Source organism: Crocodylus porosus, unplaced genomic scaffold (genome assembly GCF_001723895.1).
Source record: "Crocodylus porosus isolate Cpor-Errol unplaced genomic scaffold, CroPor_comp1, whole genome shotgun sequence".
NCBI lineage: Eukaryota > Metazoa > Chordata > Crocodylia > Crocodylidae > Crocodylus > Crocodylus porosus.
This window is the reverse complement of record NW_017728925.1, coordinates 12,581,132-12,608,080: the sequence shown is the minus strand read 5'-3', so window position 1 is coordinate 12,608,080 and position 26,949 is coordinate 12,581,132. Positions and strand designations below refer to the sequence as shown.

Here is a 26,949-nt window from a genome sequence, read left to right as displayed (position 1 = left end):
GTGGTCACAGGCAGGCAGGGAGGGAGGCCTGACGATCCCCTGTGGCAGGCAGGGGAAAAATTATATTTTTCTTGGGAAAATCTCATTCTTTTGAGGCCCAGCCTTTCAATCTGGGCGTTTTGGGGGCCTTCCAGCAGCCTAGCCCCTGGCCATCCTGCTGCTATTGGCGTGAGCCTGAGCCAGTTGCCTCCTTGGCTGGGCCTCAGTTTCCCCATCCTTACAATGGGGACAAGCCCCCATATCCCCGAAGGAGGGGTTGCCTACAGACTCCTCTTTTCTAGGGGGAGGAGGAAACACTCGTGAAACATAAACCTAATGCAGTTACAGTCCAGCCCCGATCCCCAGCGTGCGACTGGCCCTTTAAGAAGAGGTTGCGCTCGCTCTGCTTCAACCTCCGCTCCGCGTAACGTCAGCGCCACGTGACATCTTCCTGCAGGGGGCAGGGCGTCCGTGAGGACAACAAACTCACTTCCGCCCGCGGGCGCCCGGCGGGGCCGGAAGTGAGGGCGGAGAGAGGGCAGCGCGGGTGGCGTGAGGGGAACTGTGGCGGCGGTGGCGGCCGGGCCATGGCGGCGGGGTAGCGCCACGGCGGGAGGAGGTGAGCTCGCCCCACCACCCGGCCGCACTCCCGGGGGTGGGGCGGACACGCAGCCCGGCCCTGCTCCGCCTCCCGTGGGGATGGGATGGATAGGGGTCGTCTCGGGCCGTCGCTGCTGCGGTTTGAATCCCGCGCGGGGCAGCTCCGCGGGCCCCGCCCGCACCGGCTCCTTCAGCTCCAGCGACGTGCTCCTGGCAGGACACTGTGCTTTAATGAGAGCGAATTGCAAGTGAATTACCCACCCGCGCCACTGCACGCTTCCCCTCCACCTTGTCTTGCAATTTAAATTTCTCACAAGTTTTCAGTTTAATTTTCCTGCAAAATTTCTTGCAATTTAATTTCCTTACCGTTCACTTTTCTGCAATTCACGAGGAAATCCCAGGCTGGGGCAAGTGTGCCAAGGCTGTGCACACAGGGCGGTTCAGGACCAGCCACTCTCTGCCTGGGGATGTGTGGAGGCAGGGCTCCTTTAGTATCTCGCTTACTGGAGGCTTGTGGGGGTGCCCAGCAGTCCTGGGCCTGAGGGGAAAGCGGAGGCAGGCTGAGTGCCAGAGGGAAGATGAGAGGCCTGGCAGCAGGCTGATCCTCAAAGGGAAGAGCCCTGCTGTGCACCTGGGGGGATGGAGGAAGGCTGTGGGCCAGGGAGAGGAGTAAACGGGAGGTTTTGAGAGGCAGAGAGCAGTAGACTAGGCCAGCTAGTTAAAGGTGGGGCAGGAGAGTTCAAGAAGGGGGCAGTTATTACCTGCAGTTGGCACTAAATGTAGGGATGTCACGAGCCATAAAGCCGCTGTCTGCCTGCAGACCAGGTTTTATACCGTCCAGTAGTTTTGAATTTCTCTGCCCTGTGTTGTCCTCTGGAGGTGTTTTGTCTTCTCCTAGGGTTGTGCGGTCCCAGAGCGTCTGCTTGTCCTGGCACTAACAGGCTTCAATCGGTGTTCACACATCTCTGGCCTTCATACTTTTCCTGTGAGTTTATTTTGGAGCATAGTTCCTGGCTTGTTTGACGCACCTAGTACTTCCGGGAGTATCTGGGACGCTAGATGACAAGTGCCACATTCTGTGATGTGCCTGTGAGACTCAGATGTGCAGTGAGCAAGACCAAGGATTAAGCCTCTCCTTATGAGTAGAGAGAGGTATAGATGCTCCTCGCTTAATGCTGTAGTTACATTCTTAAAAAATGCGACTTTAAGCAAAACAATGTTAAGCGAATCCAGTGACATCACTGTAGTTGCTTACTAGCAAGTGGTGGCCAAACAACGTTATAACCGAACGTTGCGGGACTTGAAACGAGTATGTTCTCTAATAAATCAGTGATGTAATAATGAAACAACATTAACCAGGGCAACGTTAAGTGAGGAGTACCTGTAGTTGGCTTGTGTTCGTCTCTGCTGCTGTTCTGCTCTGACTGTACTTAGGGCTGAGGCTTGTTGTTTAACCCCAGTTGCCCATTGTTTTTCAAACTAGTTTTTGAGACATGAAACTCTCCTTGTTTCTTCTCGTATCTGGGTGATTGTCCTAAAGGCTCTTGTTCTACCTCAGACCTTGTATTTTCCTGATGGCCTTGTTGGCCATGCTGGGCTTCACTGTTACCTCTAGTCAAAACAGGAAGTTTCAACAAAAGACAGCATCAAGGAGCACTGTTTTTCTTGCCTGGTCACACCTCTGGGCTGTGTATCTTTGTGGTTAAAATATCAGTGATTTTGCCTCGGTATGCATTCAGTTAATGGAGATACCAAGTCTTGTTAAAGTTGCAAAGTCAAAACAAGCTGTAAAGGGATTTCCAGTTTTTGCCTTATAGCGTAGATTGGCCTTGAATTAGTTTCAGGCATAATTTGGTTACTGTTATGACCATTATTAAGTGAAAAGTGTCATATAATCTTCTAAATTTATTTAAGATAATTAGACTCCTAACGTATATATTTATAGGACCATAGTCTCTCATTCTTCTTTCATATGGTTGCCTTGGAGCAACAATTACAAGTCCAGTTTAAGGTTAGATAACCAGTCTAAAGCTCTTGAGGAAAGGGTGTGTTTCTCTGCAATGTCTCTATCAAATTTGTATAGAGGGCAGACTGTTATGTCCATGGTTTGATCAGGATTGCTGCAGTCACAGTCTGCAGCACGCATAGTACACCATCCGTGCATCAGGTGACTGCAGCAGCCATACTCAGTTGACATCCGATTTAGAGTCTTCCATGTTTTTCGCAGGTCAAAACCAGGAGGCTTTAATGTTGGGTTGGAAATTAGATGTTTATTCTAAGTGGTGGTTTCATTCCATGCTTTCCTCCAAGCTTCTGCACTATTGTGTCCTACAAAGGCTTGTACACCTGTCTGCAGAGATTTCTAGGAGACCAAGCGGTAAGCTGGGAGGTTTTTTAAATCTCTATGGTTGGGGAGGTCTGGGTTGTCATTCACATGGGCAACCTCTTTTTATGTACCTTTGTTGCAGCAAGTGTCTGGAGGAGCAGTATTGGCCAGCATGGGTAATCATTGAATTGGTATAGATTTCAGGGTTCCGGTGGCAGCACACATTGCAAACTTTAATTGGACATCCGCACATTTGGTAAGAGAGCTAGCAGCCTAGACAGGTTCACACAAATTGGCTGTTGAAAAGACTGGTGCTATTGCATGGGTGCAAAGTACTTCTGCAGCCCATTCCGACAAATTTTTGCACTACGTTTATCGGACTCGATCTTCGCACCTGTTTTTTGAAGATGGTTATCAAAGGTTAAGGCGTGGATGAGTGTTATGTAACTTTTCTCTGCAAAACGCGACATTGAGATGAGCTTGTGCTTTGTGGTTGTTGAGGTGAAATGCTGAAATGAGAGACTTAGTTGTATTTGGTTATAGCTTCCACTTGCAGAAACATTCTGCCATTATTGAGAGGTTTAATATTAGTGTGTCTTCAGTCTCTTTGAAGGTCTGTGCCTGTGTAGTTAGTGCCCAGTCATTGGCATATACACATTTGCTTGAAGAGGTAGTGGGCATATCGCTTATATAAATATTGAGAGTTGGGGCAAGAATACTTCCCTGTGGGGGCCATTATTTGGGGTCCTTGGTCTGCTCACTTTATCTTGGAGGTAGATACACAGCTGTCGATTACCCAGAAATGTCCACAAAGATGGGAGCAGCCTAGCACAAGGGAGAAGGTGGGACAATTTTAGCAGCAGACCATGCTTCCAAATAGTACCATCTGCTGCAGTCTCTCATCTGTGTTCACTCAATAATTTGGATAGATTAAGTAGGTTACGAACAGACTTTAAAACTGGATCAACAAACTTTAAAAATGGATTCCCCTTTAAAGGAGAAAAATGTGGGAAACCATGGCTTTTCCATTGTGGGCTGCCAGAGTTCCAGCCTGCAAGGGGCTGCCTGGGGCCTCCCTGTCCCCCACACTCACCCCCTGCCCCACACACTGGGGGCCTGGTGCCTGGGAGGGGGAGGGGCAGCGGATTGGGAGTGAGAGGTACTGGGTTGGGACTGGCCATCAGTGTTGACAAATGGTACAAAAAGGGTTGAGAACCACTGGACTAGAGGTCCCATGCCCCTGACTGTCTTGCTAAGGTTTTAGCAAAACCCTTCTTTCATCTTGCCCTTCCTAGAAGGAGATAAATATTGAAGATAAGATAGTACCAGCCTTAGTTGGACTGCCAAAAATATAACGAACAGGGAGTTTCAAGGCCCTTGCAGATCATGTGGAATGTCATAAGTGATATTTTTTTTCCAGGAAGATAGGGAGGCTTAACAGTGAGAGGATAACTAATTGGTATGTATACCAAAATAATGACCTAGGGTACAGCTGCATGGTTATCTCTCTGGTAACTTGTGATTGTTTTTATGTAGTCATTAGAATCTGATTGGTTTCTATAGTTATTCAAAATATTATGAAGGCTTTACATGTATAACTCCTATCATGCTTTGGACATGAAGCCCGTGTGGTTCTTCTCTGTCAGTCAGTCTGATCAGCTGGCTGACAGTGACTGAAGGCTCTCTATACATACTCACTGTGCTGTTTCTTTAAGCTTAATAGTACTGCATGCAGCAAACCAGGGATGAAGCCAAATTGTGCAAGGCTGGTACTCAGCCTATCCAGCCACTTTGAAATACTGTCATGAATGTCAGTAGACTATTTGACAGGTGAGGTGTTTCCAGATGTAAACAAGGGTGGCATACCTGCACCTTAATTTAGGAAAACTAATACAGATATCCCCAAATTTTTTAGCTGTGATATACAGATTTTAGAGGAATTTTTGTATCCTACCTTTTCTTTCCATTTATATATACAGTAAGGTCTGTGTAGCATCTATTGTAATTAGTTGTAATAAAAATATTGGGAAAGATTTTGTAGTTTTAAATTTACATGAATGTGATGTACATCTCCCCTGTGTCCAGTCGCTATATTTCTTCACACCCCAGACAAGTTCCTTATGGACAAATAATGGCCCATCACCCATAGCTTACAAACCTGTGCAAGGACCTTGGGGGTTCCTGGAAACTGTAAGAGCCTTCAATTGACAATTTAACTTCTATATTGCACTACAATAGATAGGCAAGCAGACATTATAGCAGAACTGGTCTCTTTCAAAGTGAAGTAAAACTGATAAGAAAGGTCTGCTCATTGATAAATATAGCTTGTGTGTATTGTGATGGAAGGGTTGTATGCTGACTCAGCAATAGTCTATAGATGTATATTTAATAATAGGTGTTAACCAAATGATACATTGGAATAGTTGGTGAGGTAGATCATGTCAGCATCTGGCCTCTGAATTTTTTAGAAACATTGTCACTTTGTAAAAAATATGTAGGAATGCTGACAAAGATTGCCAATTTGGGAGAATCTTGGTTTTATTCAAGTAATGGAATAGATACTTTGATGTCAGTTGGTTAAAAACTTTGCCATATATTAGTCTATTAAAAAACTTTCATAGCATCCTTGTTGATTTTTCTAGGATTTGCTGGAATCTATTTCACAGCCACTACTATTTAAACCATTTAGTGCCTGTTCACCAGCAGCTTCTTTCTGTGTGCCAGCGATCATCGTATGGCATCAAATTGTTCCTCGCTTGGTTTTACAACAGGCTTGTAAGTTTTAATTATTAGAGATTAATCGTAACTAAGACCAATTATAGGCAGTAACATACTTGGTATTTTCTCAAGACCTAAATTATTTACCTTCTACTCCATGCATATGTTTACACTTCTACAGATTTGTGAAGTGGTATAATACTGCTTCAGATCAAGGCTGTTTTCAGTCAAATGATGAACTCTCTCGAAGCATCAGTACTTCATTGCTTAAACAGCTGTAAGTTCCCCCCACCCCTAGAAACACATGCCCTTTCTCAATAAGCAGGTACCTTTTGGAAAGTGATGCTAATAAATTAGATCACTGTCTTAACTGGTAACAGACAGAATGATTAAGGTACCGGAAGCGTCAAAATTGATATAGCATGTCTGTTTAACACTAATAAAAGCTGATACTAATACTGTCTTTTATGTTGAACAAATGCAATTACACAAATAGAGACGAACTTGCAAGTTGTATACATATCTATTCTAAATCGTCTTCCCCTGTTAGTTTTTTCAAAATGGTAGCATTTGGTTTACATTGTTTTGCTGTTAGATGGGAAACTGGGAGTAGTGGTAGGTATTTGTGATGGTGGCTTATGATATTTGCTTATTTAATCTTGATGGTCATTAGTTGATACAAATTATTTTCTCTTTATACCTTTGAAATCCTTTTCATTTTTAAACAATGGAGCTGCGTTAGCTTTGAAAACATTAGGGAGGTGAGAGAGAATAAGTTTTTGCAGGCTATTCTGATATTACGTATACTTGCATTGTGTATACATTGAGAGTTCATAAGCCTGTTATGGCTCACAGTTTGGGAGCTTTTTGTTTCATGCAATGTGAATTTTCATGCCATTGTTAACTATAGGCAAGAATTATAATACTTAGATCATTTTCTTAGTAGGTAATTTCCCTTTTAATATTTAAGCTTTTCATTCTCTTGCATATGTCAGTGGGAGTTGCAAGTGTTCAAAAGCTAGAGGCATGAGACCATGCTTATTTTAGGGGTTTGCATATGGATTTAGATGCGTAAACTCAGGCCCTTGTATTTGACAATCTTGGTTATAGTGCATTTAACTCATATCAGTTAAAATAGAGGATTACAGGAATCCGTAGCTTCCCTTAGCAGGTGAGACACCTCACTGAAATTGGATGTTGTTACTCATAGACTTAAAGTTACTAACTCCTTTTTTTGCTTTTCTGCACATGTATCTGTAGAATGAGCATATGTCGTTGGTGTACGCCCGGTGCTTCCTGCACCGCTGACTTCCTGAGCAACTACGCTTCCAAACGGTTGCCCCCTGAAGATCTTGCAGCGGCCAGCGATGATCTCTGTTACTGCCTGGAGTGTGTGGTTGAATACCACAAGGCAAGGGATGAAGTGCCTTCCTTGCATGAGGTAATTAAGAAATGTGACTCCTATTGCCCTTTCTTTATTAAATAATGCCCTTTATTGAGTTATTTTTGAAGTGCTGAGAATCTCAAAGTGGTTAGGCCTGAGTGACAGAAGTGAATTTTTGTGAAGGAGTTGTATTTCTCTGACCATTAATTCTATTTTCCTATAAAGAGAGAGGTTGCCCAGAGTTTTGCCTATTTTATCAATTCAGATACACAAGTGAAAAAAAAACAGTGGAAATCTGGTGAATGCAAACGTGAAGAATGAAACTGGCTCTATTCATCTCTATTCATCTTTCCGTGATGTCAAAGCTGAAAAGAAACCAAACAAACTCAAACTTCCCCTCTGGTCCTCTTTCTCCATCGTTCAACCTATTTTTGTTTTTAGCCTTCCATCTTTCTTCTACCCTTTTCTGCTTCGCTTAAGTTTAAGAGGCTTGATTATGCAGTCTTGTGATGTTGCTCTTATGACACCAAAATAGATTCATAATCCAATTTGAGTTTTGAATCTTTTGTAATCCTATGTATATTATTTGCTAGCTAAACCTAAAGCTTCATGGATTATGCCTAATTTCAGTTATCGCAATGTTTTTAAAAATAGAATTTACCTTACAGTAAAAAATAGTACTGTTACCTGTTAGAAAATTTGAAATTAAGTTCCATTTCTATATTTTAATAATTCGGTGTGTTTTCCAAGTAGAAACATCATTTGGCACATGTTGCTTTTCTCTCTCCCACTGACTTGGTTTTGTTCACAAAACGTTATATCACCACAATTTGGACCTTAAAACTAGTGTTCCATGCTCCATAATATTCACAGTTTGTGTATAAACCAGTTCCTTTTACAGTTGTATGAAAAAACATTATTATCAATCACCTGCTGAAAATTACGTAATTTTTAACATTATTCACAAATGTTTATGCAACGGCAGTGTTTTCAGTACTATTGAAGTTAGTTTGATTAATGATTAATCTTAATGCCAAATTGAAAATGTTATACATGATCTGTGCTGAGTTTCATGTCCATCTCTAGTTCTTTTCATGCTGCCTGAAAAGTAGCTTCTCAGAACAAAATTAATGGTTCTTAAAATCTGTTCTCGGTCTCCATGTGTGATGTCAAACATCCTCCATCTCAGTGTACACAGGTGTCTGATTATTTTCCCCTGAACAGACACTGTGGGAGTTGGAAACCTCCCGTCTTATTGCCCACATGGAGAAGTCCATGAAGGAAGAAATTGAAGAGGACGATGAATTGTTTATAGTAGACGAGAATGGGGAAACACAGCTGTCTGGTTATACTGGCCCAGATTTTGAGAACAACCTGCGAGTACCTCTTCTGGAAATACTGAAATATCCATATTTGCTGCTACATAAGCGCATCGGTGAGTATCCCAAGGTGCACCCTTGCAAGAATCCAGTATTGCCATTAATGCAGGAAGTGAAAATAGTTGTTAGTCACAGTATTAACATAATGGTAATTTTTCCTAAGGGCTAATATAATTCTGCTTGTATTTTTTTTTTTTTTTGTACTTCAGTATAATACTACCCAAAATTACCTTTAACCTCCCCCTGTCTTTACTTGTTTAGGTGAGCTGTGTGTTGAGGCTCTCTGTAAAATGGAGCAAGCTAACAGCTCCTTTCAGGTCTTTGAGAAACATCCGGGGATTTATCTACTCTTGGTACACCCCAATGAAGTGGTGAGTTGTTATTCTTAAAAACAAGATTATTAATGCATTTGAGCTTTTGTTGGGGCACCTCTTTTGTTGGTTTCAATGCTGTTCTAGTCTACTTTACTTTTTGGCAAGAACAGTGAGTCTGCTATTCTGAAGTTCAAACACTTCTTGTATAAATAACCCATGGAAGCATTAGGAGTAGGGTTGTAGAGCAAGTGGATCATTAGGTTTATGTTCCCAGGCATGCTGTCCATGACTAAAAGTAGATGTTCTCTTAAAAAAAAAAAAAAAAAGAGGAGGAAAATGTTGCATATTAGTATTATGTTAGAACATTAAAAAAGTCACCTGAACCATCTTGAGTGTTATGAGCCATTCCCAGTCACCAACGGAGTTAAGCAGGGCTGTGTGTTGGCCCGAACTCTCTTCAGTATGATGTTCTCTGCCATGCTTACAGATGCCTTTTGTGACTGTGACACTGGGATTGATATCAGTTACCGGACTGAGGGCAAACTCTTCAATTTGAGGAGACTACAGGTGAAGACAAAGTTACAGGAAGTGTCCATGATCTTCTGTTTTCTGATGACTGTTCCCTGAATGCCAAATCTGACTCTGATATGCAGTGGAGTATGGACCATTTCTCTTCAGCTTGTGACAACTTTGGTCTCGCAATCAACACTAAGACAGAAGTGATACACCAGGAAAGTCTTGCATAGAGCCTACCATCACAATAAATGACCAAACCCTCCAGACAATAGACAAATTCACCTATCTTGGTAGCATACCATCATGTGCAGTTCATATCAATGATGAAACCAATGCAAGAATTGCTAAGGCAAGTGTGGCTTTCAGCTGATTAATGCTTCTGCGCTCCCACACTTCTGCACATAATCAACAAATAAAACTGAAGGTCTGCAAAGCCATTGTGTTGCCAGTCCTGCTTATGCATGCAGAATCTGGGAGGGGTGCAGATGCCATGCTTTGAAGCTGAACCACTTTCACGTGGGCTGTCTGATGAAACTAATGAGGATAAGATGGTAAGACAAGGTCCTAGACACTGAGGTTCTTATTCAGGCAGGCATTCCAAGCATCTGCACTCTGATGAATTCACAGTTGAGATGGGCAGGTCATGTCACCATGATGTCAAATGAGCAACTGCCAAAGATCTTTTATGGTGAGCTAAAGAAGGGAAAGCACTCTCAGGGAGGTCAGAGGAAATGCTTCAAGGACTCCCTCAAGTCATCCCTGAAACATTTCAGCATTGACCTGAAGTCCTGGGAAGATCTTGCTCATAATCGTTCCACCAGGGGAAGCCTTCTCCATACTCAAGCTACCATTTAGCTGAGCAGAGAAGAACTGCTGACGCAGAGCAGAAGCACAAACAGTGCAGATCTCACAACAGCAGCATGTCCACTGTTGATCAAGCAACCCAAAGCAGCATCTCTTGCTCAGTGTGCCAGGGACAGTTCAAAGCACAAATTGGCCTGATCTGCCATTCATGTGTTCACAGAAACCAAACCAAAAAGTGATGTCATGGTCATCTTCAAATTCAAAGGACTAACAACAACATCAGAATATTGAAAAATCATATTAAAGCTATCCGAACTGACTTTGCTTCTGTAATTTGCCATGAGAAAAAATTGAGATAATAGTCAAAATTCAGTAATATTCTTACGGTGTTCAAATTACACAGCAGTAGAAAGCAGAGGCCTTTCTGATTTTTGAACCCAGTCCCTTAAGGAAATATGAAAAAGTGTTAACTTTTGTGGCCACAGATGTATTGGGGTTCAAAATATCGAGTGATTTGAACAATGGCAAGTATTACCAAAATTACAGTGTTTGTAGGTCAAATAGCATCGCATTGTCAGAAGAAGACCCAAGTTTTTAATTGCTTCAGAATTCACTTGCTTCTTTAACATCATATGGATACTACAAGGTAATTGAAACTATTGCATGGAACTGCTTGTGTGAAGCCTACAGTGAAACTGAAGGGCTAGATCTTTCTGGTAGATTAATAGCAGGAGTAAAGACTTGCGCAGTGTTGGTGATTGCAGGTTTTGGGACCTCGTACAAATGGGGTCTGGTGTCATGAACAACTGATGATAATTAGGGCTGTGAAGCTTCGGTAGCTGATTTGATTCGGCCCAATTCAGCGACCAAATTTCCAAAATCTGCCTGGAGTGAGCCATGCCTGCATTGCACCTGCCCCTGCCGTGGCTGGGCAAGCGGCAGCAGGGCATAGCCCTTGCTTCAAGCATTGCCGCACCTGCGTTCTGCGCCCCTCTGAGTCTTGCACCCCCCCACCCCAGGTGAGCTGCTTGTTCCAGCCCTAGTCCCAATCCTTCCCTCCCCTCTCTGCCCGCCACAACAGACTTACCAGCTGGAGGCAGCTGTGTCCAGCATGGTGAGGACTGCTGCCTGTTTCTCTGAAGCGGCATCAAGTCTTCGGATCTGATTCGGCTGAATCGATTTGGGACAGTGATTTGGATTTCCGAATCGAATCGCTGTCTTTCCGAATTGGCCAATCCAAAGTGAATACTTGCAGCTTTTGCACAGGCCTAATGATAATATGTCCCTTCCAAGTTGGGAAGCAAAATGTCCTCTCTTACCTCATCCCCAAGGAAGTCAATGGAATGTATACTTACTTGAGCACAGCAAGTTTGAGACAATAGCTTTGATTCTCATTTTTTAAGAACTTGCCATCAATACAAAGTATATTTTACAACCTGAGATCAGAAATGATTGTCAACCCTGCAGCTATGACATAACTATTTGTTCCTTCTAGTAATATGTTGTTTGTTTGTTTTTTTTAATTTGTAGATTCGTCGGTGGGCCATCCTGACGGCAAGAAATTTGGGGAAGGTTGACAGGGATGATTACTATGATTTGCAAGAAGTGTTAACTTGTTTGTTTAAAGTCATTGAGCTGGGGCTTTTTGATAGTCCTGATATTTATTGTTCTTCAGTGATAGAGAAAGGAAAGCTCGTTCTTCTTCCATCCCATTTGTATGATTCTGCCAACTACAAGAACTACTGGTTAGGTGAGTTCTACTGCTCAGAAAAGAGCTATGCCATGGGGGGGCTGGGTCACATGACTTATGACGACAGGCTGAGGGAACTGGGCTTATTTAGTCTAGAGAAGACAAGACGGAGGGGCGATTTAATAGCAGCCTTCAACTACCTGAAGGGGGTTTCAGAAGAGGATGGAGCTGGGCTGTTCTTGGTGGTGGCAGATGACAGAACAAGGAGCCACAGTCTCAACTTGCAGCAAGGGAGGTTTAAGCAAAGCTTTGTCTGGGAGGGTCTAGTTGGAGATGGTCCTGTTTTGAGTAGGGAGTTGTACTAGGTGACCTCCTTTTTTTTTTTTTTCCCCCCCAAGTGACAGGCCTACATGTTCATTTCTCTGAGAAGAATCCCCTGTTTCACCCTACTTTTTACTGGGCCTCCAGGTTCACGTATCCCTTGTCTTTCAAGATACTACTTCTTACAAGTCTAACTAGGTGCGACAGTTGAAAGGGAATCCTCTGAGATTTGTGACCACCTGGTAAAAACAAGTAGGAGAGAAGTTTGTTTGATTTATTTACTCATAGGATCAGAGGAAATGAGGAAAAAAACCCTCCTTCTTTCTTGACCAGTTTAAGTTACTCCTGCTTGATCTGGGGGACTCCCTTATCCCAGGATGGAAGTTTTCTTCTTTTTAAAGGCTTCTTAGTAGAAAGTTTCTGCCCCTAAATCTCCTCTAAGATTTCAGACAGGCTTTCTGAACCTGACCAAATTTGTTTATGTAATTTTGCAGAAGTGGTGGTCTTTCTCCACTGGCTTTCTGGTATTGTTTTTGAGCACTAGGCAGTTGAATTATGTCTATAGCCAGTTCTTGCAGGATTTGAACCTTTAGTCATCGAACCCAGAGATTTTAGATAATATCTAGACATTTAAACAGTTAGTAGGAGTTAATTCAAGTAATTCCCACACTTTCACCATGATTATGATTTGGAAAAGTAGGTTGTCAAAGTCATGGGGCGCATCTACAAGTGTCACTATGACAACATTGTTACTGTGCTGTGATTTAGTTCTTTAGAAAGGAAGTACTAAGTCATGGCACAGTTGCAGCCCATACTGTGCTATATGCACAGCACATGGCTATTTTTAGCCATACTGGGGGAGCACATCACTACAGTGACGTAGCTGCTGGTCATGTGTAGATGCTTGCAGACGCTATGTTACCATAGCACAGGGGCAGGCAAAATGCGGCCTGCAGGCCAGATGTGGCCCACCAGGCCATTCTATCCAGCCTGAGGGGCCTCTAAACAATTTAGAAAATTAATATTTATCTGGCCCTGGCTGCCTGTCATGTGGCCCTTGATGGCTTGCCAAAACTCAGTAAGCGGCCCTCCACTCAAAATAACTGCCTGCCTCTGCCATAGCACATTGCTACAGTGACGTAGTATCACGTATAGACATACCTGGAGTTGACTTTGCTTGGAGTCCTTCAGTGGGAGTGGAGTCAGAGTTCTTGAAGTGAACATGATGCATCTGGATGGCAGATGGATAAAGTTGAAATTTGTTTATACTGGATACTCCAGAGTAGTCTGTTTAAAACCATTACTTTCCAGTTCTTTCAATTTTGATCACCCAGCAGTTTCCTTGTAGTGGGTTTTGGAAAGCAATATTTAGTTTGACCAAACTTAAAACAAACAAATTTGACCCAAAATATAAAGACAGGTTGCTTTCATTGCAGGTATCTGTATGCTACTAACGGTGTTGGAAGAACAAGCGATGGATTCTTTGTTGCTGGGCCCCGATAAGCAGAATGATTTCATGCAGTCTATACTTCACACCATGGAGAAACAAACAGATGGTAACTGCTGAGGCAATGATAAATAAAGATTAAATATAGAGAATGATAGTCATCTTCTGGGTGCGACATCATTCTCTAAAGAATTTACTAGTTGAACAAATTTTCAGTAGTGTAATGCCAAAGAGAGAGCTTCTAAGACTGATATGTTGTTCCTCCCATGACATACAAAACAATATTTGCATATATTTTGAGGCAAATATAAAAGAGCGAGTCTCAGAGGAACTTTGAAGATTGGAGAAAAGGTGCCCTTTGGGAATATGAGGAGGCCTATGTTAAGTGTGGGTGAGGGCAGATGTGTGGTTCTTACTGGATCATTTTCACTTGGGAAAGATCTCTACCTTTTTTCCATCTGTTATGTGATTTGGCTCTTGAGGTCTAAAATTGAGTAAGTTTCCACTTTGGCTTCACATTGTTCTGGAGTTTGTTAAAAATGAGTATCAGTTGTTCTAACCCTGACAGCTTCTTTAATTTAGAATAGATTGTCGAGAACAAGAATCTGTGCTGGCTCCTCTGAGTGTGAGGTCATCCCCTAATGCACCAACTCTGATTCCACACCTCCCCACCCCTTAACGTACTCTAGAGATCTTTGAATCTGAATCATCCTAGTTAGTTTTCTTGATGATTTTTCAAGTGCACAGGTCTGAAAATGTGCATTGAACAAATAAGTTAACAAATCTATTAGGCTGGTTCCTGTGTTCTGCATGGTAGTGCTTAAAACAACATGCAATTTTAACAGATCTCTTTTTCTTTATAAACGTTAAACTCCAACCCAATTACTGTATATGAAGCAAGGTTTGGAGTTAAATGGTATGTATTCACTTCTTCTAGACCAAGGGTAGGAAGCAGTATCTTCGTAGTACTGACAGTAACCAGTAGGTAGGGAAGGCAGTTGCAACAGAGAAGCAAAGTGGCTGCCAAAAGAGAACTGCAGGAAAAGGAAGGTTGTCTTCAGGTGCAGCCGCCTTTTTCCTGGGTAGGAAAAGGCAAAATAAATACAGCTCTTTTTCAGATCCAGCCCTCATTCCTTGAGTATATAAGGACCCAGTAGGTAATCCTAATAATATATCATATACCCAATCCCAAATATAGTAGCAATAAAAAAAACACAAAAAACTTACTATGAAGAAAAAATTAGGCATGATATGCCTTTATGGAGATAGGAAGTATTAAAAGTTGTCATTCATGTAACTTACACACCCTTTTCCCCAAATAATTTCCCTTTGTAGGAGGAACTCTAGGGCAGGTCTCAGAAAATAGAAGCGTTTGTGTTTTCAAAGAAAGCGTTTTTAAGTCTTCCCTCATCTTGTTTAACCAGAAAGGCATTTTTAGACTGAAATATTTTTAGACAATTTTTGTAATTTACTTTTGTAACGTCTAACAAAAGCTGAGAAATAGAAATAAATTCACTTCATCTTTTGCAGACTTTAGAAATATCCAAGATGGTTGCATCTCAGCTTTTCTTGATCTTAAACTGTTACATTTCAGATGATAATGCTGATCCCTTCTGGCCAGCGCTGCACTGTTTCATGGTGATTTTGGATCAACTGGGTTCTAAAGTGTGGGGTCAACTGATTGATCCAGTCCAGGCTTTTCAAACTATAATCAACAATGTGAGCTACAACAACGAAATACAAAATATACGCAATAGCTCTAGGAGGTCAGTTCAAGTTTTTAAAAGTATGGACTTATAACCCATTACAGTACTCAGATAACATTGAAGTGGTGATTTGATCTCTTCATCTTGTCACTAATGCTCTAAAACCTGTTGGGGGGAAAATGGCAAGGAGCTAAATGAAACGTGATAAAATTTTGAGAGTTGACAGCATTGTAAATAGGATGTTATAACTCCAGCTTTTATTGTAATTTTAGATGACTGCTAATTAACTGGTGGACCTCATGTTAAATCTTTTGGATGGTTCTCACATGCGTCTTATAGAGTATCTAAAAAAAGAGTTTTAGTTTTTTTTCTGAGTGTGTTACCATTCAAAATGATGATAAAATATAATCACCAGAAATATACTTGGAAAGATAACATTGTGTCTTACATTTCTGAAGGGAAATATTTCAAGATATCGGGTATCTGTTGTTTTCCTGGAAGGTTTAGTGTTAACAGATTGACTGTTTGACACACACAAGTGTGGTTTGAGGGACATTTGTCTGGCCATACATTAGACCAGGGATTCTCAGCCAGGGTGCTGTGGTACCCTGAGGTGTTATTTAAAAAATGTTATACGCAAATAATTATTGTGCTGTATAATGGATTTTGTGCTCGTATATTAGTTGGGCTAATGACGTTTTTGTGCCTAAATCAAAGTTATTGGGTATTGTGTTTCTTCTTGGTGCTTGTCAGTCAAGTCTGCAACTTAATAATAAGGGTTCACTACAAGTAGGCACCTTTCTGTTATGCACAGACTAGAGAAACATTATCCTTTTTGAAATATTAAATATTTTCCCCAAAACACTGTATCATTTCTATCACGCAGTAGTAAAACATTGTTTGAGGAAGCAGATTTTTTTATCCTGTCCAGTCGCATGTTACGCAAGTCGTGAGTAATTTGTACATGGTTTGAAAAAACTTATTTCTTTTTAGACCCAAAACTGAACCGGAGTCAGAGTACGGGGAGGATATGGTTACTTGTAGCCAGATTGTCTATAATTACAACACGGAAAAGCCCAAAAAGGTATAAAAGGCACATCTTTCTTTTCTTGGCTATTTTGTGAATTAGTCATTTAAGTTGCATGTATTTTACAAATGTGGTCTAAGGAAACTAACTGAAACAGACTTTGTTTGGAATTTTATGCTTTTAACATCAGTTTTTTGTAGTGATTTTCACTGTTTATCTTGAATAGTCGGTCACTTCCTCTATCTTTCAGCTGGCTGTTGCAGGAGAGGCATTTTTTATACAATTAGGCCTTTGTTTAATAATATGGAAAAATTGGCAAGGGGACTAGGAGGCAAGTGTTTGTACTTGAAAATATTTTAACCCTTTACAAATGCTTTGTAGATGTAAAAATATATTGTTTTAATATTTCAATGTTCCATACCTGGGGGATATTAAAGGATGCCATCAACTATAAGTGTTTTGTCTTATGGTTGTATGGATCAGTAGGTAATGTATACATTCTTTACTGTTTCTGATAGAAGCAACGTGCACCTCAATGAATCTGTTTCTTTTTAGGTCATGAATATTCTCTCATATGTATTGTAGAAAGTCTGTAATCCATTAAATGTAGTTCATTTGACCATGTGGGAGCTGCAGGATCATAGCAGCATAGTGATTAGTGTTTTGGGACTTAGGGAAGCATTTTTGTAGGTTACACTTTAGGATTAGAGCTTCATTGTGGTATCCTATATGCCATGGACATAATATTATTAGTAATTGATTTTAAGGTTGAATAGGAATATTGTGCCAAGTCATTGTGCCTACAAATTATTTGACAAACCTTTGTGGAAGAAAGTTACCTTTTGGTTTAAAAAAAAAAATTAAGATATAGCAAAGCAAGACAAGTGATGCAGTACTTTATGCTAAGGCTTTCAATTTTTTTTCCTCCCCAGGACGCTGGGTGGAAGACTGCCATTTGTCCAGATTATTGCCCCAATATGTATGAAGATATGCAGACATTGGCCAATGTGCTTCAGTCTGATATTGGCCAAGATATGCGAGTCCATAACAGTACATTTTTGTGGTTCATCCCTTTTGTTCAATCACTTATGGATCTCAAGGACTTGGGAGTAGCCTACATTGTAGAGGTCATTCACCATCTCTGCTCAGAAATCAAAGCCGTTCTCAATGAAAGAGTTCAGCAGTGTGACAAAGTCTCTGAATTTTTCATCCTGATTTTAGTGTCGATTATTGAGCTACATAGAAATAAGAAGTGTCTGCATTTGTTGTGGATCAGCTCACAAGAGTGGGTGGAAGCAATAGTGAAATGTTCTAAACTCCCAAATGTAGCATTTATGCGGCATGGTGAAAAAACACCAGCAATATCCTCTCAGTCTTTTAACTCAGTGCAGTATGCATGTGTTCAGTTGATACGCAGCCTTCTTCGAGAAGGATACCAAATAGGGCAGCAAACTCTTTGCAAGCAATACCTAGACAAACTAAATCTGCTTCTCCGTGGAAACATTTCTCTGGGTTGGCACCTGAGCAGCCGGGAAACCCAAGAATTACAAACCTGTTTAAAGCAGGTAATAAAAAGTATAAAGGACAAATCCACAAGTTCTTCATTCCCTTTGGAGAACAGCTCAATCTGTACAACTTCATCTGCTGTTCTTATGAAGCAAGAGAGGGGGAAATCTGATGACAGATGTAAAATGAAGACACATCCCAAGGATGACTTCAGCCCATCATTTTCTTCAGCATGTAGGAGAGATGAAGTTTGTCCCCAGAGTCCTTCCCCGAGAAGAGGAGATGCTTCGGAAGAGGAATATAAAATACCATCTGCCTACAATTCCTATGCAACTACCGACTGCTTTTTGACAAATGTTAAAAAAGAACTCAGTGGGTCAGCTGTGGAGCATGAAGGTCAAACTAGCTTTGTAACAACAGACAAATACAGGGATATCCATAATAATGAAAATAACCCCCAAGTAGAGAACTATGCCAAGAACAGTACCTTACTTAATCAGGTGTGCAGCCCAGATCTCCACTGTTCTGATAGAAAAAGCTGTGGGGTGTTGGAAGCCAATTGTAAAACAGGAGCCAGGTTGCCAGCGTGTCTGACTGCTCAGCCTTGTATTATTTCTGAAGTCGTTTGCAACTCAAATGAAAAAGATGTCAGTCTCTCCCTTAATGCCTGCTCAAGTTTTAAGGTAGATGACAATAAACTCAGCAATTTGAAAACCAGTGTACAGAAAGGTGATTTGGCCACAAAATTATTGCAGTTAATGAAGTCATCACCACATTTGAAGAAAAACAAAGCAAATGATGCGCCAAATTCAGGAACAGACCAACCACAGTCTCGTCCTGAGAGTATGCATGCAAAAGAAGATCGTAGCAAAGATCTGGGAGTGAATGTTGCGCGTGAAGGTGAAATGCCAATTAGTTGTCATACTCCAAAAGGCCCTGAAAGTCAGGAGGGCAGATGTCTGAATGGTATTGTTGAGATCAAGCCTCTGTCTGCTAAGCAAGAAAAAAATAATGCACAACTAGAGTTTTCAAGTTTCTTTAAAAAAGAGGTTAATTTGCCTAAAAATGAAGTGGGTGGTGATGATGATAACCATATTCCATGTACAGCGATTATAGGTAACTTGTCAAAAAAAATATCCCATGCAGGAAGATCAAGTTCTTTGTCAAAGTGTCTGTTAAATAAAGACTTGAATGCAGAGTCTTCAGGCCAAGAGCAGTCTAATTTTGGCAATTTACACCCAAGGCAAGATGCCTGCAAAGAACAAATTGTGAGCAAACTACACGTGGCTGAAATTTCAGTGGGTGTTAGTATTCCACCTATATCTAGTGGTGAAGGGGGGAGGCCTAGTAACACCCCTCAAATCAGTCCACACTCAATTAAGAGAGAATCAGAAGACAGGCCACTAACAATTTCCAGGTATTTTAAAAGAGAAGGGGTTTTGGAGAGAAAAAATGATGAGAGTAAAGAAGTGATTGCATGTGATTTAGCGAATAGGATTTCTGGGTCTAGGACCTTAACAGACTCTCAGCTCGATAGAGACCTTCACAAACTATCTTTAGCTGCCTATACCAAAGGTGTCAACTTTTCTCTTGATTCAAGCCAAGAAATTGAACCACAGCATTGTCTGCCTGACATAATGAGGAAAGTAAAAGGTGCTGTTAGATCTTCTTCTAATGGCCCAAGTAATGAGACCTCATTCGATGCTGATTGTCCCAACAATCAAGTCATTATCATTTCAGATTCATCTTCTGATGATGAAAAAAAAATAGTTATTGAGAAGCAAACTGGAAAAATAGATGAGAGCATATGTCCAGAAAAGCAGCCTTTAACATCTGCCTGTGTTTCTGATGGTGTGAGCAAGAAAGAACAGATGAAGAGTCATAGCTCCCCATTGCCATACGAGGATTATGAATCTCAGTATTTTGAATTTGAAACTGAAGATGATGTCTTTTCAGTTTGGCAAGATTCTCAGATGGATGACAAAAATGTGAATCAAGTCCGCGAGCAGATGCCTTCAGCAGGCAGCTGTTCTTCAAATAATTTAGAGTTGGAAGATGAGACAAATGAATGGGGCTATGATACAGATTACATCAGCGATGATGTCATCGAACAAGCAGCCAAGGATGCTGAAAAGCAGATAAGTTCTGTTTTTTATCAGAAGAAAGCTGGTACAGCTGAAATAAAATCCGAGTTAACTAGTCAGGAACCTGCTACAAAGAGAAATGCAGCAGATCAAGTGGAGCGTTCTTACACACATCTTGTTGCTAAACGTGGTACAACAAAAACAAGCCTGACAGAACTCAGAACATCTACATCAAAAGCATCATTAGCTAAGAAGCTGGCTGTTAAAAAAGGCAGTGCAAGTCCAAGTAAAAGTTTAGCAAAATCCAAAGTGGCAAGAGCAGCTTGCAGGAGTCCTAGAAAAATGAATCTTAAAACTACACAAAGCAAAAAATTGCCTCAGGCCAGTTGTAAAAATACTGAACCCTGCAGGTCAACTCCTGCTGTAGTTCCTCCAAAGAAAGTTCGCCAGTGTCCTAAACCAACATCAACTGCAGAAAAACTTGGTTTGAAAAAGGCACCCCGCAAAGCTTTTGAGTTATCTCAGCGGTCTTTAGAGAGTATGGCCGAACTACGTAACTATGGCAGAGTTGCTGGAGCAGTTACGGTTCCGCAGAAACAAAAAACTATATTAATTGATCCCCGGAATCTTCGTGTCAAAAATAATAAAAAAATGCTGGCGTCCCAAGATCTGCAGTTTTTAAGGCAGACGAGGCCCAAACAAGAGGGCAGAGGGAAAAATCGGGTTGGAAGTTCTGGGAGTAGAAGCAAAAGAATAGTTAAAAGGGCAGACCCGACGGCTGCTATACAGCAACCTACAGCTTTTGACTTGGCTTCTGCTTCAAGAACCAGTCAAAGAACATCTGAGCAAGTTGGTTGTCTTTCTACCCCGGACAAAATACAAATGAGAAAAAGTTGCTCATCTGAGAGTGAGGAAGTCCAGCCTGTACCTATGTTTAAAATGCCTGCTTCTGCAGAGCCCACCTCTAAAACAGAAGGCAACAATACTGCAATTCCTGTTTTGCCATATTTTCCTTCCCCTTTAACTGCAGAGGGTAAAAGTGAAGCCGCAGAAAAAGACTGCATTGTCAAGGCCACTTCCCTGTTACCACCTCAGTGTCAGGAGGCAAGTTTAAAAGAGAACATGTTTAAATTGAATGAAAATGATGACGATGACTTATTTTTAACTCAGTCAGATCCTGTGGATATGGAAATGTGTTCCCAAGTGGAAAACATTATTATACTTCCTAGTAAAGAGCCACTAGAGATGGAAGGAAATGCTGCTGAAAGCCTGTTGCAGAATGAGCCTTCCAGTATTGTGATGTGTAAGTACAAAGACTGTACAGAGAAGGTGGAAAAAACAGGGGAGTTTTGTAGTAAGCATTCTCTTATTGATTCATCAGATCATCTCTTTGTCAAGCCTCTGCCACCAAAGATTGTCAAACCTCCTACTACCAAAATTTTCAGCTCAAACTCTTCTTCGCGGAGTGCCAGTCTCAGTAAGGATCTTGAAAATAGTTCAAAACTTTCCCTGGTTTCAAAAAACAAACTTAATGCAGTAAAACCTGCAGCATCCAAGCCAGTGAATCCAAAAGCTGTATCATCAGAGAATCGGGTGTTCAAGACCCCAAGTTTCAACAGTATTCTTCGGCCCCAGAATTCCAGCAATGTTCTCCGGGCCCAGAACATGCAGACTAAAGCTGTTTCAAATTTCCAGGGTTGGCCTGCCGCTCAGACTTGTGTAGGGCAAGAAAAACGGGTCTCTTACTTCCCACAGTCAAATACTCTTGTCACTGTGCAGCGTGATCCTACTATTTTTGTTAAAGAAGTCCTGAAATGGAATTATGAGATATTTGCCAACTTTGGCAGTTTTGGACCTCCAAATAACCTTCTTCAGGCAATCGTGGCATCTGTTCCTGTCAAGTTCCAAGGATACAATGACTATTTTGACACATTTTTCCCCTTGATGATGCTAAATGCCTTTGAAACGGTAAGTAATTTACCTGTTTCGCCTTTAAACTATTTCCTCCTTTCCCCTTCTCCCCAACTTTCTGTCTTTTATAATGGGCTGTTATTCATCAAATATAGAGAAGTTTAGGACAACTATATGTTGCATGTCCTCTTAACTCAATTTCTAAGAATGCTATGTATGCTATTACGATTTAAAAGAAAATCTTAGAACGTTTGTACATTTCTGTAGGAAGAAGTTTGAAGATCTAAAATACTGTAGAACACTTCAGTGATCAAGAAAATGAGGGTCTTTTTTGCTTTGTTTCCTGCATCACCTCCTCTCCCACTCGCTCCAGCAGAGCAATTCAGTGCACCTTCAAGGTGACTTGCAAAGGCAAAAAAGCTAAGTTTCTGCTCCTTTTTTCCCCCCATTTTGTGTATAGCTGGCACAAGAATGGCAAGAAAGTCAGAAGGTTAAAGAGAAGAATGCTTATCATTTGCATTTAAAAAAGTTCTCTGCTGACTTGAATCAAGCTGAATTTACAGGTGAGAATATTTATGAAGCCTTGCTACTTTGGGAGATGAAAAAGAACAATGTCATTATGCCTTAATGAATTACAAGTTAGAGGAGTAGAAAAAGGTGGAAGAGGTGCACACCTCAAGCCTTGATTCATGCTGAAGCAATGAGCCAGGTCTGATACCTATTCACATATAGTGAGCGTGGTTATAAATGTCTAGGAAGAAATTGCCAGGAAAAATGCACCTTTCCAGTGGCAGATGGCAAAAGCTTTTGTTCTTGCTTTATGAGCTAACATTGAATATGCAAAACCCCAAATTTATGAGAGAGTATTGTTGATTTTTAAATATATATTTAAAAATATTCCCTAAGACTGAAAATATATGGCAAAAATATCTTTATATGCTTCAAAATGATTCACTGTAATGGTTGGTTTTTGAATATTGAATATGTTGGATTTTGTCCACTTAGAATTTTGTTTTGATAACAGGTTTCTTAATGAGAAGGAATGAAATAGTTTGTCTTGCTTTGGTTTCACGCATTTTAATTGGGAATCAGGAATTAAATTATACTCCTTGCATTGATTCCTTTTGTGGCTTGCGATTCCCTTGGGGTTGAGCAGATCATGCTTTCTATATAGTCTTGTCTCAAATAATTTTAGTGCTTCAACAGTTAGTAAGCGCATAATTCATAAGTGCACACAATAAATTAAAAATTCCGAGGTCATCCACATGCAAGATGGCTGTTACTTGAATTTTTACATTATTCCTGGTAGTTTACATTCGGGAAAGGGATCTGGTCAAGCAGCTTCATCCAAAGGAGGAAGATTTGATTTTTCTGGTTGTGCGTGAAAAGCAAAACCCCTTGGCAGAGGAAAGTGAGATGGATTGCCATCCTGTGCGTCATGTTGGTCACGTGACCCGCTTCTCCCGTACCCATTTCACAGAACGAGGTAAGCAAGCTTGGTTAAGAGAAGGTGTAGCATTATTAGTCCTTTGGGAAATGAACATCTGAGTTTTGCAGGAGATGATTTTTAATAAAGTCATTTTATTTCTTACAGCAGCATGTTTCACAGAGTCCATTCTTGATGCAGGTTTAACTTCTTGGCATTTATTTTCTGGCATTCCATTTTAGCAAGAACTTTTGCTCCAAACTTGTTATCTAGCTGACTGAATAGCAAATTGAGTTCCCTTTTAAAATTGAAATGGTCTCTGAGCAGAATGGTTTGTAACATTTGTTCAAGCATCGCTGTGAGTATTTGATCAGACCTTCCATCTAGGTTTGTAGTTTCAAACTTAAAAATGGCTCTTTTTTGTTATTGGTGGTAATGGTTTATTTAGACATTGCAAATTTCTTCCAGATACTATTCCTAAACATCTGTGGAATCACTAGAAAACAGTTACTCTCTCTGTAATAGTGTGCCTTATTATATTTTAACACCTAAGTTTTCTTCTTTTCATAGTGGCGTGTTTTTAGCTACTGTGATAAAAATGGGATTCCTTTTGGAATGATCCAGCTCTGTTGTTAGCTGACTGAAAGTGTTGAATTGAACACACTCCTCCTCCAAACAGAAGTTTAAATGCTTTTTCCCAGTTACAGCTACAAGAGCTGTAACAGGCCAAGAGTCAAACCCACACGTCTCCCATGTAGTTTTTATAAGCTTGTTACAGCAGATATCCAAAACTTCTTGGGTAAAGTTGCTTTAAAGCCAAAACTTAATGGTGAGTAAGGTCTATGTGCACTTGTGGGCATTCAGCATCTTGTAGGTCTGGTCCCCCAACTCCCATGAACTCAGCTGGTTAATGCTAAGTATCTTCTAGAAGATGAGCATGGAGTTTCAGAAGTCAGCTGTTTGAAAGGAAATGTAACCATTACAATTGAAAAATTAATAGTAGAAGAGTAGCATATGTTATTGCTTGCCCAACAAAGTAAAGCAATGGGAGGTAAAGATAATGGTCACAGTCGACTTGCTTGTTGGTATTCTTGTATCAAGCAGCATCTGGTCCTAACAGCCCAATGTACTTTGAATTGATCCTTTTACTGTTATGATACTTTCTTTCCTCCTTTCTTTGTACAGGTCAAAATGAGCAGCGTATTGTTTGTCATCTTTTTGTCCAAACACGAGGCAATTTGTCATCCTACATAAATCAGCAGGTGAAATGTGAAGTGGTCAGCTCTCTAGTTACTACACAACGAAAGTTCAGAGGTCTGCTACTGTTGGGTAGGAGTCCTCTTGCTAAAGCCATCATACATCCAAATTATAATGACTTCTGTCCAAGAGATTTGAGTACTGCTTCTGAGAGAACTGTAAGTCCTTTACAAGTTAAATAGTAATGCTAGTGAAAGTGTGAAACGTAGGCCAATCCGTACCTTTTATTTTATCAGGCTTCTTGCATTTTAATTTAGAAAAGTCAGATAAAAGGTTAGGGCCTGACTGAATGTGGTATTGGGAAGCTGAGTGAGGTTTGAAAAAACATCTTTCAGTTTCAAACTCTGTCTTGGCATTGAATTTGGGGTACAGATAAAAGAGGTTGAACATGTGTTTAGGAGACTTTATTGTTATGACTTAGAGTGCAGTTTTGTATTAGTAGCTCTCTCAAAGAAGCATTTGGTTGTCTACTCTTCTGTGGAGAGATATTGGTTTTAAAAAAAAAAAGGTAACCTGGAATATAGGTTTGAGAGGAAACAATCTTCTCCTTGCAGCTTCCAGATCAGGCATTTGTATACAGAAAGCAAACCCAGGCTCAAAAACTTGTGTACCCTTGAGGCTCTCCATCCTGAAGACATGAGGAGAAACACCTGAAAATTATTTGATTTGGTAATGCAGTGTTCCTTTTTTTTCTTCCCCTGTAGACATCATACTATAAAGAATACAATGAAGATCAGAAGAAAGCTATTGAAACTGCTTATGCCATGGTGAAGCAGCACCCAGGCCTTCCTAGAATCTGCCTGATTCATGGACCACCTGGTACAGGAAAATCAAAAACTATTGTTGGACTCCTGTTCCGTATCTTAAATGAGGTATGCAGTATGGAACTATAATCACCTTGGGTACTTGGTTTTGCTTGCCCAAAAGAAAAAGCAAAAACAAGTCCATAATCTAGCATAGTAAATGGAATTATTGCTGTAATGTGGTACTTGTTGTTGTAGCCATTAGGAAATGTAATTATTTCACTTAAAGCTCTTTGTTACGGCATAAGAGGCTATGAGGTTTTCATTGGATGCTAGCTACAACACTGGAAATGAAATGTCTTTCTGAGTAAGCCAGCCAGATTGAGAGAAGTGCAACTGGTCGGTCATTTGAAATGAACAGACTAGACTCAACAACATGTTTTGATTTCTTTGTTAATTAACCCACAGAAGTTTGGGAAGGAGAATCCAGCTCAAAATATGAATGCCAAGATCAAGCGAAATCGTGTTCTGGTTTGTGCACCATCCAATGCTGCTATTGACGAGCTCATGAAAAAGATCATCCTTGAATTCAAAGAAAAATGTCAAAATATAAAAAATCCTTTGGGTATGAACAGATCGTATGTTTAAAGTTTGTTCATAAATGGGCAACGTTTGAAGGTTAACTAGAAGGCAGCTCCCTTTATAGTATCACATTATGGATAAAGCATGTGTACAGTTACGGCATTGTGTGGCTGAAGAGTAAGCTACATTTTCTCTGAAGAGTATAGTTAGTATGAACTCAAGCTTGATGCTTGTTGTTTTCATATATTTCTCAAGAAAGCACATGCCGTAAATTGTTTGTCAGTGGGTTATAGTCTTTATTAATAAGTACTTATACTTGTAATTTTAAGTCGTCATTGCTGATTCTTTTTCTTCCTTTGTGCTAATATCTGTTTTCTGCTTGTTAAGCATGTCTCTAAACTTGGGATGGAAGGTTGTTTGCTTGTTTTATTTTTATATATATATATATTGAAAAGCTGCTGGAATGTGGTTTGCTTTAAGTTTAAGAGCAACTCAAATTAAGGATAAAACTCTCTTGCAATATGCTTTGACATTTAATTTGCTTTCTTGTTTTTTTTTTTCCCTCCTGTACTTGTTTGTGCTTGTTGTGAATTTAGCAAGGACTAAACTAGGCAGCAGTGTTCTGAAGGTTTTTTCTGCAGAGCAGATACTAATTCCACAGTCATGTGGACACTGCATTTTTTTTTTTTTTTTTTTTGCAGTCTTCTAACAAAAATGTGCTTCTAATAAAAATGTGCTTCAGGAAAAGAAAAGCTTTTCTTGGATAGAAGTATTGCAAACTTGGCTAGCAAAGCTGAAGAATGCATTACCTAAATGAACAAAAAACAGATCATGTATTATATGAGGCAACAATTACATATGCAAATAGATCACATTTTGTTTTCTGAAACATAGTTCTGTTAAATTACTAGCTGCCTTCACACAGGTATGAATTAACTGTAGTAATCTCCTGATAGTAGAGCAGGGGTTTTCAACCTTCTTGGGTCAGTGTACCCTCAACGGCCAGACATGGACCCCTGGTACGTGTACCCCTGGCTGACAACCCCTGCAGTGAAGGCAAGGATTTTTGTGGGTAATATCCTTTATTGGACCAAGTGAATGGTTGGAATAGACTTAAACAAAGTGACCTGAAAAAGAACGCATTGCATTCAAAACCTTGTCTATGGTCCATCCCAGCCATGCAACTGATCCAATAAAAGATATCACCCACAAAAATCCTTGCCTCTCAC

At 40.5% G+C, this 26,949-nt stretch overlaps 1 protein-coding gene across 1 annotated transcript in view; it reads left to right on the top strand.

The window, feature by feature from the left end:
• Positions 1 to 529: 529 nt before the first annotated feature.
• Positions 530 to 26,949, top strand: part of SETX (senataxin) — a 40,962-nt gene continuing 14,542 nt past the window's right edge. The window contains 14 exon segments of the mRNA XM_019541113.1: positions 530 to 598; positions 6,884 to 7,064; positions 8,232 to 8,442; positions 8,648 to 8,757; positions 11,551 to 11,770; positions 13,468 to 13,587; positions 15,073 to 15,244; positions 16,178 to 16,268; positions 17,144 to 21,769; positions 22,173 to 22,275; positions 23,022 to 23,198; positions 24,324 to 24,553; positions 25,100 to 25,267; positions 25,607 to 25,780. Coding sequence (XP_019396658.1) covers positions 6,885 to 7,064; positions 8,232 to 8,442; positions 8,648 to 8,757; positions 11,551 to 11,770; positions 13,468 to 13,587; positions 15,073 to 15,244; positions 16,178 to 16,268; positions 17,144 to 21,769; positions 22,173 to 22,275; positions 23,022 to 23,198; positions 24,324 to 24,553; positions 25,100 to 25,267; positions 25,607 to 25,780 — 6,582 coding nt within the window. The 5' untranslated portion in view covers positions 530 to 598; position 6,884.